At 37.7% G+C, this 12,923-nt stretch overlaps 2 protein-coding genes across 2 annotated transcripts; both read left to right on the top strand.

The window, feature by feature from the left end:
- The first annotated feature begins 293 nt into the window (after nucleotides 1-293).
- LOC143470670 (uncharacterized) lies at nucleotides 294-3,520 on the top strand. Its single transcript, XM_076968935.1, has 10 exons — nucleotides 294-404; nucleotides 669-840; nucleotides 1,001-1,159; nucleotides 1,449-1,560; nucleotides 1,850-2,030; nucleotides 2,103-2,274; nucleotides 2,349-2,546; nucleotides 2,627-2,788; nucleotides 3,105-3,311; nucleotides 3,398-3,520. The coding sequence occupies exons 1-10, from the start codon at nucleotides 382-384 to the stop codon at nucleotides 3,518-3,520; spliced, it is 1,509 nt and encodes a 502-aa protein (XP_076825050.1). The 5' UTR covers nucleotides 294-381.
- A 47-nt stretch (nucleotides 3,521-3,567) lies between these two features.
- Nucleotides 3,568-12,015, top strand: LOC143471186 (uncharacterized). Its single transcript, XM_076969578.1, has 11 exons — nucleotides 3,568-3,650; nucleotides 3,763-3,934; nucleotides 4,115-4,213; nucleotides 9,646-9,767; nucleotides 9,843-9,966; nucleotides 10,137-10,292; nucleotides 10,479-10,654; nucleotides 10,838-11,030; nucleotides 11,223-11,401; nucleotides 11,487-11,613; nucleotides 11,918-12,015. Exons 1-10 carry the CDS (start codon nucleotides 3,583-3,585, stop codon nucleotides 11,569-11,571), a joined length of 1,374 nt encoding a protein of 457 aa, XP_076825693.1. The 5' UTR covers nucleotides 3,568-3,582; the 3' UTR covers nucleotides 11,572-11,613; nucleotides 11,918-12,015.
- Nucleotides 12,016-12,923: the final 908 nt, after the last annotated feature.

Below are 12,923 nucleotides of genomic sequence, written 5' to 3'. Positions count from 1 at the left end.
TGAAAACTTTTTTTACTCTATTTTTCCAACAAAGAATTAATTGACAAGTGACAGGTTAGTTTGGTGCAAAATATCCAAGGTGGAACTTGGCTGCATCATTTTCCGTCTTTGTATTAGGATGTTGTTATTATTTTAATGGTAAAGACAAAATATTGCATGGTATGGTCATAGATTAGTAAAAAAAATTTGTTTGCCATTCGGGACAGTTTCAAATGTTTTTCTTATAGTAACAACAAAAACAATTGGAACAAAAACCACGAACGTCTACGTCTCTACGACATCCCTCCGAAGTGTTGGCTTTTCACTTCATCAGTAGAAAAAATCTCCACCAATGCTTATGAGGTTTTCGGCAGAGAAATCTACATCAGTGATGTTAACAAAATGCTGAGTGACGTCATTAAAAAGTAAATAACTGTTATTGGAATCAATTTGTTTTAAATTAATCAACTTGTTTGATGCCAAGTCCGTAGAGACTAAGAAACTTTTAGTTATTAATTCTGCTTTAATCAAATACCAAGTATAAAACTATAACTGATAAAAATTAAACCTATGGTCGTAGAACTATACTAGTTAAAGAAAAATGCAAAATGCGAGGTGAATGTGATTTGCAACACTCGTTTACGCCGCAAATGGTCGAGAACAAGCCGTTTGACCAATGTACACCGCAGAGACTACTTGCCTTTCCCGGTCCAACACTCCACGGCAAGTGAAGCGCCCTATGAAGTAATAATTCGAGGTGATACACTCTACCTGGACGATGACGTCACTTGGCAAGGACTCAAAAAGCTGAAAATCTTGGCGCGGAGGATGATCGCCAACAACAAAAAGTTGACCCTAAAAGTAAGATTTTTTGACATATTAACGGAGCCGCAGAAATGGAAGCGTGCCAACACCTATTTAGGCTGTGCATCCTTTATATATAACTACATTGTTCTTTTTAATTGGATCTAACTATTAACGAATCTATAATACCAAATTAATTCCACGTATTTTGTTGCAGGCGCCGGAAGTATGTCAATCGGTTTCGGGTTCGACGTGCGAGCAACTTGGGAAAGCGGCACAGGCAACGGCCGGCAGAAATGGAAGGAACGGAATTCCAAGTACATCTGTTGAAATCTACGTTTATAGCATTGATGGCAATGTTGAACTCATAAGCCAGGTATGCTGTGCTGTAGCTTTTAACTCTTTGTCGTCAAAACGATAACTGAAAAAGCGATCACAGAGAAGTCGCTAGGGTCGGCCACGGTGAAACTTATTTTTGAAGCCTTGTTTTTTTGAAACAACAAACAAATTTACCGCGCACTTTATAACCGGAAATTACGAAACTTAAAAACTAGTCTCGTGTCGCTGCTTTAATTTTTTTATGTCAAATTAAATTTTTTTTAATTTCTGTTTTGATGCGTTTACCTTGAATAAAATAATTCATTGTTTCCTCTTATACTGTTTAGGCATCCAACGGAGCTAGGGGCGAAATAGGTGGAGATGGTGTTGCAGGAAGTATAGGTCGCGATGCTACCGGCGTCCCTGCTGACTGCTCGTGGCGCTGTAAATCTAGACGTGGTACGTTAACTTTTCACTATTGTTTATATTTTGTCTTTGTAAAATTGCTATACTTTGAAAAATCTTACCTAGATAATTTATAATAGACTTATTCGCGGTTCGTGTACTCACTAACATTTTTTTTACTTTTATGCGTGAAAGTAACTGTAAGTCACAATAACTTGTATGTAATCAAGTTGTCATAAAATCAGGTTTGAAAATAACTAATTACCAAACCATATGATGAATGGAAGTTTGATAAAAAATATCATGTTTGTTATATATACCTACAAACTAAACTTACAAACAGGTTACAACGGCGGTAATGGTGGAGATGGCAGTGATGGTCAAAAAGCAGGTGATTCAGGGAAAGGAGGAACCGCAAAAAAAATAATTCTGAAAAGAGCAAGAGTTTCTGGTTTGTTTAAAGTGACGAAACCAATAGCTGTAGGAGGTGACAAGGCAGCCAACGGAGACGGAGCAAGCGGAGGGTATAGTCGCTTTGTCTATTTAGTTTCACCAACCGGAAATTATTATTGTTCACCTTGAATGTTGTTCAACAGGAGAGGTGGAATCGGTGGATGCGGCAAAAGGTGCGAATATAGTTACTCAAGTATGGGTAACGCCCAAAGTAAACAGTGCTTTAAACATACAGACTGTGGTCTTCGCGGATCAACTGGTAGTACTGGCAAGCATGGACGGAACGGAAACGATATATACGGACAGCGAAATGACGTAGCAAGGCTTATGATTCATTGAACAGATGAAGAAGTCAATTTTGTCCACTCATGTTTATTTTTCTTTGACAGGGAATAAATGGCGATGATGAGACGAATGATGTTAAAACTGGAAGCATGAAAGCTTGGTTCTCTGGTGAAGATGATCTCTTAGAGCTCATTTATCGACGCGCTGAGTTTGATTTTTTTTTAAATCGCACCGACAAAGCACTTGAAATATTTGACTTTCTGATGTCAGCAACAGACGAAGGTTCTTCCATGCATACAAAGGTTATCGAATTGAACTGAGCAGTTAGTTGTTCAAGTTACAAACGTTTTATTTTTGTCTTACAAACAATGTTATGTGCAAGGCTTCCACGTTAAAGATTGCGCTGGAAAATGGATTTGATTTCTACGGTAACGCAAAATACTGCGCTCCTACCAAACACTGGGATTATTATTCTGACACAAGCAGAGATTTACTTGTCAGTGGCACCGCTTATGAAAATGCATTCAACACAGTTAAGGAAAAGGTATTTTTGTCATGTGCCTTGTTCAAATATGTCTTAAAGATTTAATTGTGATAAGTTAGAAATCTCTTTCTTTGTTGTTGATTCACAACATGGAGCATGGATATATTTATTCTCAAATGCTACAATATTCTTAATTAGCACTTTGAAATCCATGTGGACCAAACAATCACTGAAATACGTTGGTCCGCTGATTTGATTGTTGCTTGAAATCTTGCTCCGATACAATTGAAAATAACTTAAATATAGTTTTATCTCCTCCAATGTGTGTGGGTTCAACGATTAACTCTGAAGCTATGTTCAACTTTGACCGGTTTAGATGGACGATGTGAAGCAATTAAGCGGAGCTTTAAAGTTACAAATGGGCACCGGATATACAGATTCCACAAGGGAACTTCTTTCTGACTTAAACGTACAAACATCTAGAAAAGGTGTTTACATTAATGCCCTGACGAAAATTGAAGTAATGATGAGAAATCAACGACAGGAAATCAACAAGTTGCTCTCAGAAGCAATCGTGGAAAAGGTAATGTTATTTCTTTCAATATCAGCCATTAAGGTGTTGATGAAAATTGCAGAAAATTAATTGCAACCACTTCGTTTCGTTTTCAGAACAAACCAAAAGCCTTTAACGTACTAGATTTTTTTGATGGGGTCACTGGTTTCGCCGGTGGCTTTACAGGAAAGAATCCTTGGCAAACATATGACAGCGCAGTAAAAGTAAGTCGAGTATAATGCGTTGATAGTTGGTGATTTTTATGTCTAAAACCCAATGTTTTCGCAGCTTGCATGTCAAAATGATTACTGATGAACCGGATTGTAACGCTCCAACTATTTTGGACGCACAATCTATATTGAAATCAAGGTTGAAACGAATTTTGACAAATTAAGATTCTAATAAGTTTAGGTCACTGTGAAACATTTTCTTCAGATTGTAAGGTTAAATTCTATCATCCTTAAATCATTTTACTTTTCAGAATAGAATTCGCATTTCAATCGGCGGATGTTGACTACAACAACTTTAGCTTACCCGAAATGACCAATGTCGACGCTGTACCTATCATTATGCGAAGTAAACTTGCCAAAAACAAACGTAAACTCTTCCGGGAGTTTAGCTGTTTGCTTGACACCGAGGATAAAAGTGACACGGTAGGAACAAAGATGCATGTAATAAATTGCTCAACGCTGAAAACGTGAAAGGGTAACACCTTTATAGTTATTTGATTATATTTATAGGAACGAAAACGAGCTGTAATACAGTAAGGTGAAAAGCTTGCGAGTAAATTTAAATATTATATAAATACTCACTGTTAAAATCTGTTGGCCCAGGTTGCAAATTTACAAAGAGTGATGGAAGATTTTTTCGGAGACGCGGACTTGCGTATTTCCCTTATTGACAAAATAATCAGCATCCAAATTCAGATAATCGTAAGTTTTGGTCATAGTATGGAACGTTACGATACGATATACTCATAGCATAGACACCTTAAATAGAAGGACTAGTAACTCGCACTCTCGGGTTACGGAACTTGGGTCCCAATCACAGATACTAGTGCGCCGTCACAGATTCTCAGGTGTGCCGCGAATCTTTTGAATTTTGGAAAAGAACTGTATAAATATTTAAAATAAGGCATGCAGACAAGCATATGTGACTTTAAAGCTTTCTAACTGCTTCAATAGCTGATAAATAAGCACATGTGACGATGAAACCAATTATAGGCTATGGCAATGCCGATAGAGTAGGGTAATTTTTTAAAGCAACTTTTCTTTTTTTCTATTTCATAATCGGAACAAAGTTTTTTCAGGGGTCTCTGTTAATAACACACAATGCCTAAGAAATGTAATGTATATGGTTGTCGAGGCAATTACAGGGAGGAACCGTACTCTAAAGTGGTATCATTTCCAACTGATGAAGTAGAACGAAACCGCTGGATTGATGCCATGCCAAATGAACGTTCTAGTTTGCTACAGCTTAAGCAGATCTATGCTTGTGCTAATCATTTTGACTGTAAATGGATTTCAGTTAAAGGTGGAAAAAGACCAAGCCAACCACCGTCCATTTTCCCTGGAGTTTTAAAGTCATGCTTAAAGCAGGTCTCCTCAGCACCCAGAACTAGGCCTAGAACTGCTTCAGCAGAGGCGAGAGCTGAAAAGGAACGATTCCGTACTGAAGGCCTGGATAAGATAGCTGACTTTTCTTCTTTTTGTAATGAAATCAAGCAGCATTTCTCAAAGGATCATCTTTTTTTTTGTGATAGTGATGACATTTACATTTCTAAAACTGATGCAAAAGGACGTTCTGTTATTTAATTTCTTCATTTTCAACGCGTTCAATCGTCATTTGGATTTTTGCATCTTAAATGTGTTGAGAAAAATGGAAAGGACATACCTAAAACATATTTTTTCAAAGCTGGTTGTCTGCAAAAGAATAGCCTTCTTAGTAAGTGGTCACAGTTAGACAAAATTTTGTCATGCATTACTGAGTATGAGTTCAAAGATACAGACTATCTAAAAAGTGCTGTAGAGGAATTGAATAGCATGAGCTGTTCTGATTCGCCTCATTTCCAGTTTATTTATGCTCAGTTACAGTTACTGCTCACTCCTCCAGAAGGTCGACGTTTTGACAAAAATCTTTATATTCTTGCTTAAGCTTAAGTTCTTGCAACACATGCTTTGGTGATTGAAGTTGTCTGCCATTTTGGTGGCCCTAGATATATACTACGCATTTACCCTGTTGCAAAACTTAATTCAGATCAACTCAAGAAAATTCTATTGGAAGCTCTAGTAGTGGTAAAAAATGCTGGTGGTAGTATAATTTCTTGTGTAGGTGATAATTGCAATACAAATGTTGCAGTTTATGGTAAATTACATGGCCCTGGTAAAGTCTTTATTGACGCTATAAATTCTTATGCTCTCCTTGTTTTTGACTACGTTCATTCTTTTAAAAATATAAGAAATAACTGGATAACGGTGCATGATAAGGAACTTTCTTTCACAAAAGATGGAAACACATATATTGCACGATGGAAGGACATAGAAGCACTGTACAATGAAGACCGGAAAAACAGCATCCGTCTTACCAAGATCACATACACAGCTGTGTACCCAAAATCTTTGCAGAGACAAAGCGTGCCTTTTGTATGCCAGATCTTCAATGACAAGACAGTTGCTGCTCTTTCAACTCTAAAGGATAAACTTGGCATTAACGAGGGCACCATCATTTTTGTCAAACTCATCACTGATTGGTTTCACATGATGAATGTGAAAGATCGATATTCTGGTATTAACATGCGTGATGAGTGTCGTCAACCATGGACCAAGAACTGCACTAGTTTCAAGAAACTTAATGAAACTTGTGACATTATATCCTCTTGTGCATGGTCAGGTGGTCGAGGTCGGACGCAGAAGCTTACTAATCAAACTGCAGAAGCATTTGTAGTGTCTACAAGAGCCAACATCGAAGCCGCAGAGTTGCTACTGACTCAGCACAACTTCATCTACGTTCTACCTGGTGTGTTTGCTGATGAGGCCCTTGAAAAGTTCTTTGGTCAAGCCAGACAACGCAGTGGAGGTAATTTCTATATTGACATTGTAGATATCAAGGCAGCTGCAAAAACCAAAAATCTCCATGCACTTTTAAAATATGAGTCAACTCCGTGCGAGTCTCATGATGTGCCTTGCACCTCTAACATTTGCATTGATGATGATCAATTTGACATCACCATTGCTGACACTGAAGACCTAGTGCAATCTAATGACAGTGTCAAGCATAAATGTATTTTTCTAGCTGGATATTTGGAACACAAATATCCAGCTAATATCTTGTGTATCGAAACTGAAAATGATGACGACCATCGGATTAATTCGGAGTTTCTCACAAACTTAAATAGAGGTGGACTAACTGTACCTCTACTCTCAACAGTACATTTTGTACACTCAGCCTATAAACTGTTTGGTAAGTGCAACTTGCATTGCTGCCGAGCTCATCTCAGCCATGCTTTGCGTCGTATTGATAGTCCAATGGTTGTAATTCAAGGAGCATGTCTTACTTTATCAAACATTCTTTTGAAAGCATTTGTGCTTGACAACAGTGACAAAGAAAGACAACTCGGCTGTTTGAGAAGAAAAGAAAAACTCTCTACTAAAAACTGAACAAGTATCTTTAGTATGCCAACAAGTATTTTGATTACTCATTTCTACAAATTTCATTGTTGTTTGTTGTTGTTTTTCATAGTTGTTTCACAAATTTCATTGTTGTTTGTTGTTGTTTTTCATTGTTGTTTCACAAATTTCATTGTTCGTGTTGAAATATTCAGGCTAAACTGTCCATGAATACATTTTAATTCAGTCACAGGGGAACATACTGTGTGTTTCAGTTGTTTAAGTGGGAAAATATGCAATATTTTGAGTGATTTTGGACTATTTTTTCGTGATTTGACCTTTAGATGACCTTTAGATGACCTTCAGATGACCTTGTAGAAGGTTAAAAGTATGAAAAAGTAATTTCTCACCCTTCAAAACCCCCCAAGAGACACCAGAATGAAGGTTTTACCATGTATTTGACACAAATTATGATGGGACCCAAGTTCCAACTTGGGACCCAAGTTCCAGATACCGAGCATAGAAGTTACCAGTCCTTCTATTTAAGGTGTCTATGACTCATAGACTGTTTTCCAAGGTGACATTAACATAGCAAATATTTCATTGTCTAAAGACATGTGCAAGCGCCACGCAAAACCAATCAGTTGTAATTAATAAAATGGGTTTATGTGATATTTAATTTTGAACAAACGTAACGTGTAGTTGTTTCCACGCAACTTTGACCCTATCACTGACGGTACTATGACACCTTATCGAAAGACACTTTATCGAAAGACACTTTATCGAACGACACCTGATCGAAACGACAGCTGATCGAAAGACACTTTATCGAACGACAGTTAATCGAGCCGACAGTTGATCGAACGACACTTTATCGAACCGACAGCTGATCGAACGACACTTTATCGAACCGACAGTTAATCAAAACGACAGTTGATCGAACGACACTTTATCGAACCGACAGTTCAAGCAAGATTTTTGCGTGTTTCTCAAACATTGAAACAATGAGCCATTGTGATGTGCGGTCTTTGTAATGGTGTGCATTAATGAATTGTGATGTATATATCATAAAGTTGACGATTTATATTTTATATCTATATTTTATATTTGTATCATAAAGTGTTCGATTTCGCATGGCGGCCGGCCCGCCCACATATTAATAAGATATCACAAGAATACGCACGAGAATTACTAAGTACGAGATTGTCTGTACAGTAGACTAGACTAGTCATTATAGATACAAAGAGTAAGGAATTGAAGGCAAAATTTAATAGCAAGGGGCATGTCGCTGTCTGATTTTTACACAAAGTAGCTTCTTGAAAGTGGTCTTTATCCCAGCTTGACCGACAGCGCAAAATAAATGGCTTCGATGCTTGGTAGCACGTACACATGTGAACAAATATTTTCAACAATGAAATTCACGAAAAGCAAGCTAAGATCACGCATTTCCGGCGCCTATTTGGAATTGGAATGGAATATGATATTAATAATGATATTGGAATGTCTTCCACCGGGTTCAAGATGACCTTCCACGAACGAATAATAGCATTGAAGGATGGCACAATGCGTTCAGCAAGCGTGTCTCAATATCCCATCCGACACTTCGCAGACTCGTCAAAAAAATTAAGCAGGAACAAGGTTCCAACGAAATGTTAATTGAGCAATTGAGTGCTGGAATCGATGGCCCACCTCGGAAGAAGCGCTACGACGCTGTCAACCAACGGCTGAAGAGCACAGTCGAAAATTATGACTCAACGAATATGGACATAAAAAGTTATCTTCGAGCAATTGCACACAACTTGTAATTAAATGAATGCGATTGAAATGTGCACTTCGTCAGTTGTCGTGCTTTTAACAGTGCATATCGTCAGTTGTTTCGATAAATTGTGGATCTTTTAACCCTATCCTAACCAGGCTCGCGATTTTACTAAAAAAACTAGGTGTGGCCAACCCCGCACACACATTTGCAATCGTTAATTACTAGAAACCTATGCGTCGTAGACTGATGAGATTATTACAGGTTAGTAGAAACATCATCTGGCTTCCTGTATACATCATAATTGTAAAACTAAAGAAAGTGAATTTAGTGTAAATTAGGTATTTCTAAAAGTGACACATTTCTATAAATTCTTCTTGTTACGCCGCGCCCCCGCTGTGAAAAGAGAACGAAAAAGAATATTTAGTCAAGTTATTGGTGCGTAAATGAGTAATACGCTTCAATGCGGAGAGAGAGCAAAATTATATAAATATCACAATATCTCAAAAATTACAAAATCCAACTTTATCAAACAAACATGGACAGATAGCTGAACATCACAATGACTCATTGTTTCAATGTTTGAGAAACACGCAAAAATCTTGCTGGAACTGTCGGTTCGATAAAGTGTCGTTCGATCAACTGTCGTTTTGATTAACTGTCGGTTCGATAAAGTGTCGTTTGATCAACTTTCGGTTCGATAAAGTGTCGTTCGATCAACTGTCGTTTCGATCAGGTGTCGTTTCGATCAGGTGTCGTTCGATTAAGTGTCTTTCGATAAAGTGTCTTTCGATTAAGTGTCGTTCGATAAAGTGTCTTTCGATCAGGTGTCGCGTCACGATCACTGACAATCTTTCGGGTCCTGGATTCGACTTGCTTTTTTCGACCTTGATTTCTTCAGACCATAGCAACTTACTTTAACAAACCTTGAACACGAAGACGCAAGAAATTACATCCTATCATATCGTAAACATTATGTTGAATAACCGATACATTTTATCAGCTAATCAACGACCGACTTACAATGATTCGTCAAGGACAGTCCGACTTAGTCACAGTTGTCGATTCATCGATCAATAACATACCGATGTCTATCAAAAGGACATTCACGGACTACGTTTTCAAGTAAAATCTTTTTAATTGCTGCTTGATATTTGCCAAGCTTATCTTGCTCTTTATAACCAGTCGTTGATGTTTCAGCTTGTACCAACAGCAAGAGGATGAGATCATGCATTCTTTATACGATCTTGCCAAAGCTTCCCAGTTTTTGAGTCTGTGGAAGTTTAACGCTTTTGATGACTACGTGAATGCATTTTCAGACCGGGTAAGCACCGAAACCCAGTAACACTGGGACGGTTCAAATTAGATAATTGAAAAAAATGATCAGGTTCGATAATTACCACAGTAAAGTATCACTTGTGCTTTGTAATGTTTCCGGGAAAATATGTTGAAAGTTATTCTTAAATTTTCCTTTGCACTGTCATGTGCTTAAAGCCAATGGTGAACAATCTTGGATCTTTGAACGGGATTTTTCATCTTCAATCAGTAAAAGGAAAACTGGAAAGTGAAAGAAAAGATTTTCTTGACACGCTGGATACAACGGCTGGCGAAGATTCTCACACCTACACGGTTGTGCGGATATACAATAAGGTAAAAGTCTAACTTAATCGTATGGGAGTTGGAGCACTAGAAACTTGCATCAATCACCATTTGGTAGTCAACCACTCGCCTCCTTCGTAATTGAGAAATTCGACGCCAATTGTCACTGGCAACAAGTTAAGATTACATTTACATCAATAAACGTTGCAAATGTGTTGAGTTTTGGTGCACACACAGACAGAACAGCCGGCCATATTCAAGAACCTTGAGGAAACCGGAAGATTTACGATAACCATTGATCTAGAGCCCAATAACATTGTCAGCGTGGGTTGTGACTCTTGTTACAACGGTCGCCTAGTATCCATGTATGTCGACTTGAGTGGTTCTGCGCAACCAGAGGATGTTCCAGACGAGTAAGTGCTGAAATGGTTAAGTTGGAAAAAGAATTTAATTAACTGCATTTAAACGAGAGAAGCTTTTGCGTAACTAAAATAAATTATCGACGCGAATCTATGCAAAGACTACGCGTACAATTGAACATGTCTCAATGCAAAACATCTGCCTCCTTTTTGTTTTGATCTTTTCGTATTCTTCAGCATCTACGTAAAAGTTGCTCACATGGGCAACTCGTACTTCTTGCTGCCGCTTTCAGACGGAACGAAGACGTCAGTTTATCTTCAACAAGAACCTCAAAATATTTACGGCGGCAACGTTATGTCTTTTGATAGAAAGGATCCGGTGACGTCTGTCAACGACGATTCATTGGAAGACATTTTGCATAACCCTTTGGTAATTTCAAGCTATTTTCAGATGTTATTCCACAATATGTTTGCGTTGTAGGATCGTTCCGTCCACAAGATGAAACTCGCGTTTGACAACGTCTTGCCTTTGTATATTATATCGCATATTTAGAAAGTTGAACCGAGTCACACCAATGTGTTGGAACATATTGTTAAGCTGATTTTGTTTTTTATCTTTTAGGGAGGGCATAAGTTTTGCACACTTCAAGGCGACGCCAAAAAATTCTACGGTGGTCAAATGTGTAAGAGTCCATACGCCACTTACACCGTCACAGTGCCTAAGACTCCCTCACTTCCGTGTAATGTAGCAAAGGCCAGAGGCACGTCAGGCACAAACTGCAAAGATCTCGATTATTCCAAGTAAAGCTTTTGTTAAGATATTCGTTTTTATAAAAGCAGTGGTTGATAATAACGTATAACTGACAAAGAAAAATGTTCCTCGTAGATTCGACAAAGTGCGAGTGTATGCTTACGTCCGATCATTCAGCAGCTACCCGGCTCCTAGTATGACGTCTTTCATAGACTCATAAATGACAGAAGTCAAGAAGTAGCGATAAACTAGAACAAACACGGTAATTGGTTTCTTGTTTTTGTAGCTTCTATACTGATGTTTTTACTTAAACTTTGTCATTTCATTTCTCACACGTAACAAAGTTGTTTGTTTTCTTTAAACAAGTTAATAGCGGATCATTATATATATCATTATATATTCGCTTCTTTCCTGATTTTCTCACTTAAACTTTTTCATTTCATTTCTCACACTTAATAAAATTGTACATCTTTGGTTAACAAGTTAATAACGGATCATTATAGTACGATGACGACTGAAACTTGTCTCCTGCATTTATTAATATTTGTCTTATTTTTATTTTTCAGGATCATAGGACACATAAAGAGATCATTCACAGAAGAAAAAGATCACGAGTGCGTATATTTAAGCGGAAAATACAGAATAAAAGTTGTCTGCATTGAAAGCTCTTGTCTTGAAATCTCATTTATCTTTGTCATGTTCTGTCAGGCTACAAACTCACCACACACAGTACACAGACAGCAAGTAGTTCTGTATTGCTCTGGCGTTTAGCGCCACTAGTGGCAAAGGTGTCGTTGAAGGCAACGCTTCGTTTTGAAAGAGAATGTTTGCTCGGGTTGGGTGTTGATAAGACTGCGGTCAAAACACATGGCAGGAGGATTAACAATTTTTAAAAACAAAATAATTTTTGTTAACGAAAAAACATTATTGCACAAGAACTTATCCCGAATTTGTAGGGGAACCAGTTATTTTCTCTACTTCAATTTCTAATTTGTTTTTTTTTTGTAAAAAGTCCTGTTAGAAAACTTGTTCGTGCAACATTTTTAAAAATAACTCAATTCTTTATCGGTCTGTGACGTATTAATAAAACTGACTGCAACCAGAGTATAAGACGTCATAAAATACAAATTACATATTACACGAATCAAACGTGCCGACAAAGTTGTGGGATGCTGTGGGCATAACGTAGACAATATAGCTTCAGATTACCAAAGCGTTACGCCAAATGTCTTTCAATGAATCGTCGTTGGTATGACGTCATCAGACTCTTCTTATCAAAAGACAAAATTTCGCCACTGAAGATAATCTGAGGTCCTTTTTGAAGATAAACTGACGTCTGCTTTCCGTCTGAAAGCGGCAACAAGAAGTACGAGTCCCCTTGTGAGCAGGACTTTTAATGTTTTTCATATGAAAGTTTAAATGTGATTTGGCGTATTTCTATCTTCACTGCTAAAGGACTTTTCCGATTTTTTCCCCCGTTTTTGTGGCATATTCCGCAATGTCTGGTTTGGAATCATCCAGTTCGTCCTTTTATGGTTATTCCCCCTTTCTCCAGAGCGTGTAACTTATAAA

Source organism: Clavelina lepadiformis, chromosome 9, assembly GCF_947623445.1.
Source record: "Clavelina lepadiformis chromosome 9, kaClaLepa1.1, whole genome shotgun sequence".
NCBI lineage: Eukaryota > Metazoa > Chordata > Ascidiacea > Aplousobranchia > Clavelinidae > Clavelina > Clavelina lepadiformis.
The sequence above is the reverse complement of the archived record's forward strand: the minus strand, read 5'-3'. Positions and strand labels throughout refer to the sequence as shown.

Excerpts from the sequence above, each read along its gene's own strand:
- LOC143470670 (XM_076968935.1), top strand. The coding sequence starts at position 382 with ATGCTGAGTGACGTCATTAAAAA. Across the intron at positions 405-668 it reads CTGAGTGACGTCATTAAAAA|AGACTACTTGCCTTTCCCGG; the intron begins GTAAATAACTGT and ends TGTACACCGCAG. Across the intron at positions 841-1,000 it reads ACAAAAAGTTGACCCTAAAA|GCGCCGGAAGTATGTCAATC; the intron begins GTAAGATTTTTT and ends ATTTTGTTGCAG.
- LOC143471186 (XM_076969578.1), top strand. The coding sequence starts at position 3,583 with ATGATTACTGATGAACCGGATTGTAACGCTCCAACTATTTTGGACGCA. Across the intron at positions 9,768-9,842 it reads TTCACGGACTACGTTTTCAA|CTTGTACCAACAGCAAGAGG; the intron begins GTAAAATCTTTT and ends TTGATGTTTCAG. Across the intron at positions 10,655-10,837 it reads CCAGAGGATGTTCCAGACGA|CATCTACGTAAAAGTTGCTC; the intron begins GTAAGTGCTGAA and ends CGTATTCTTCAG.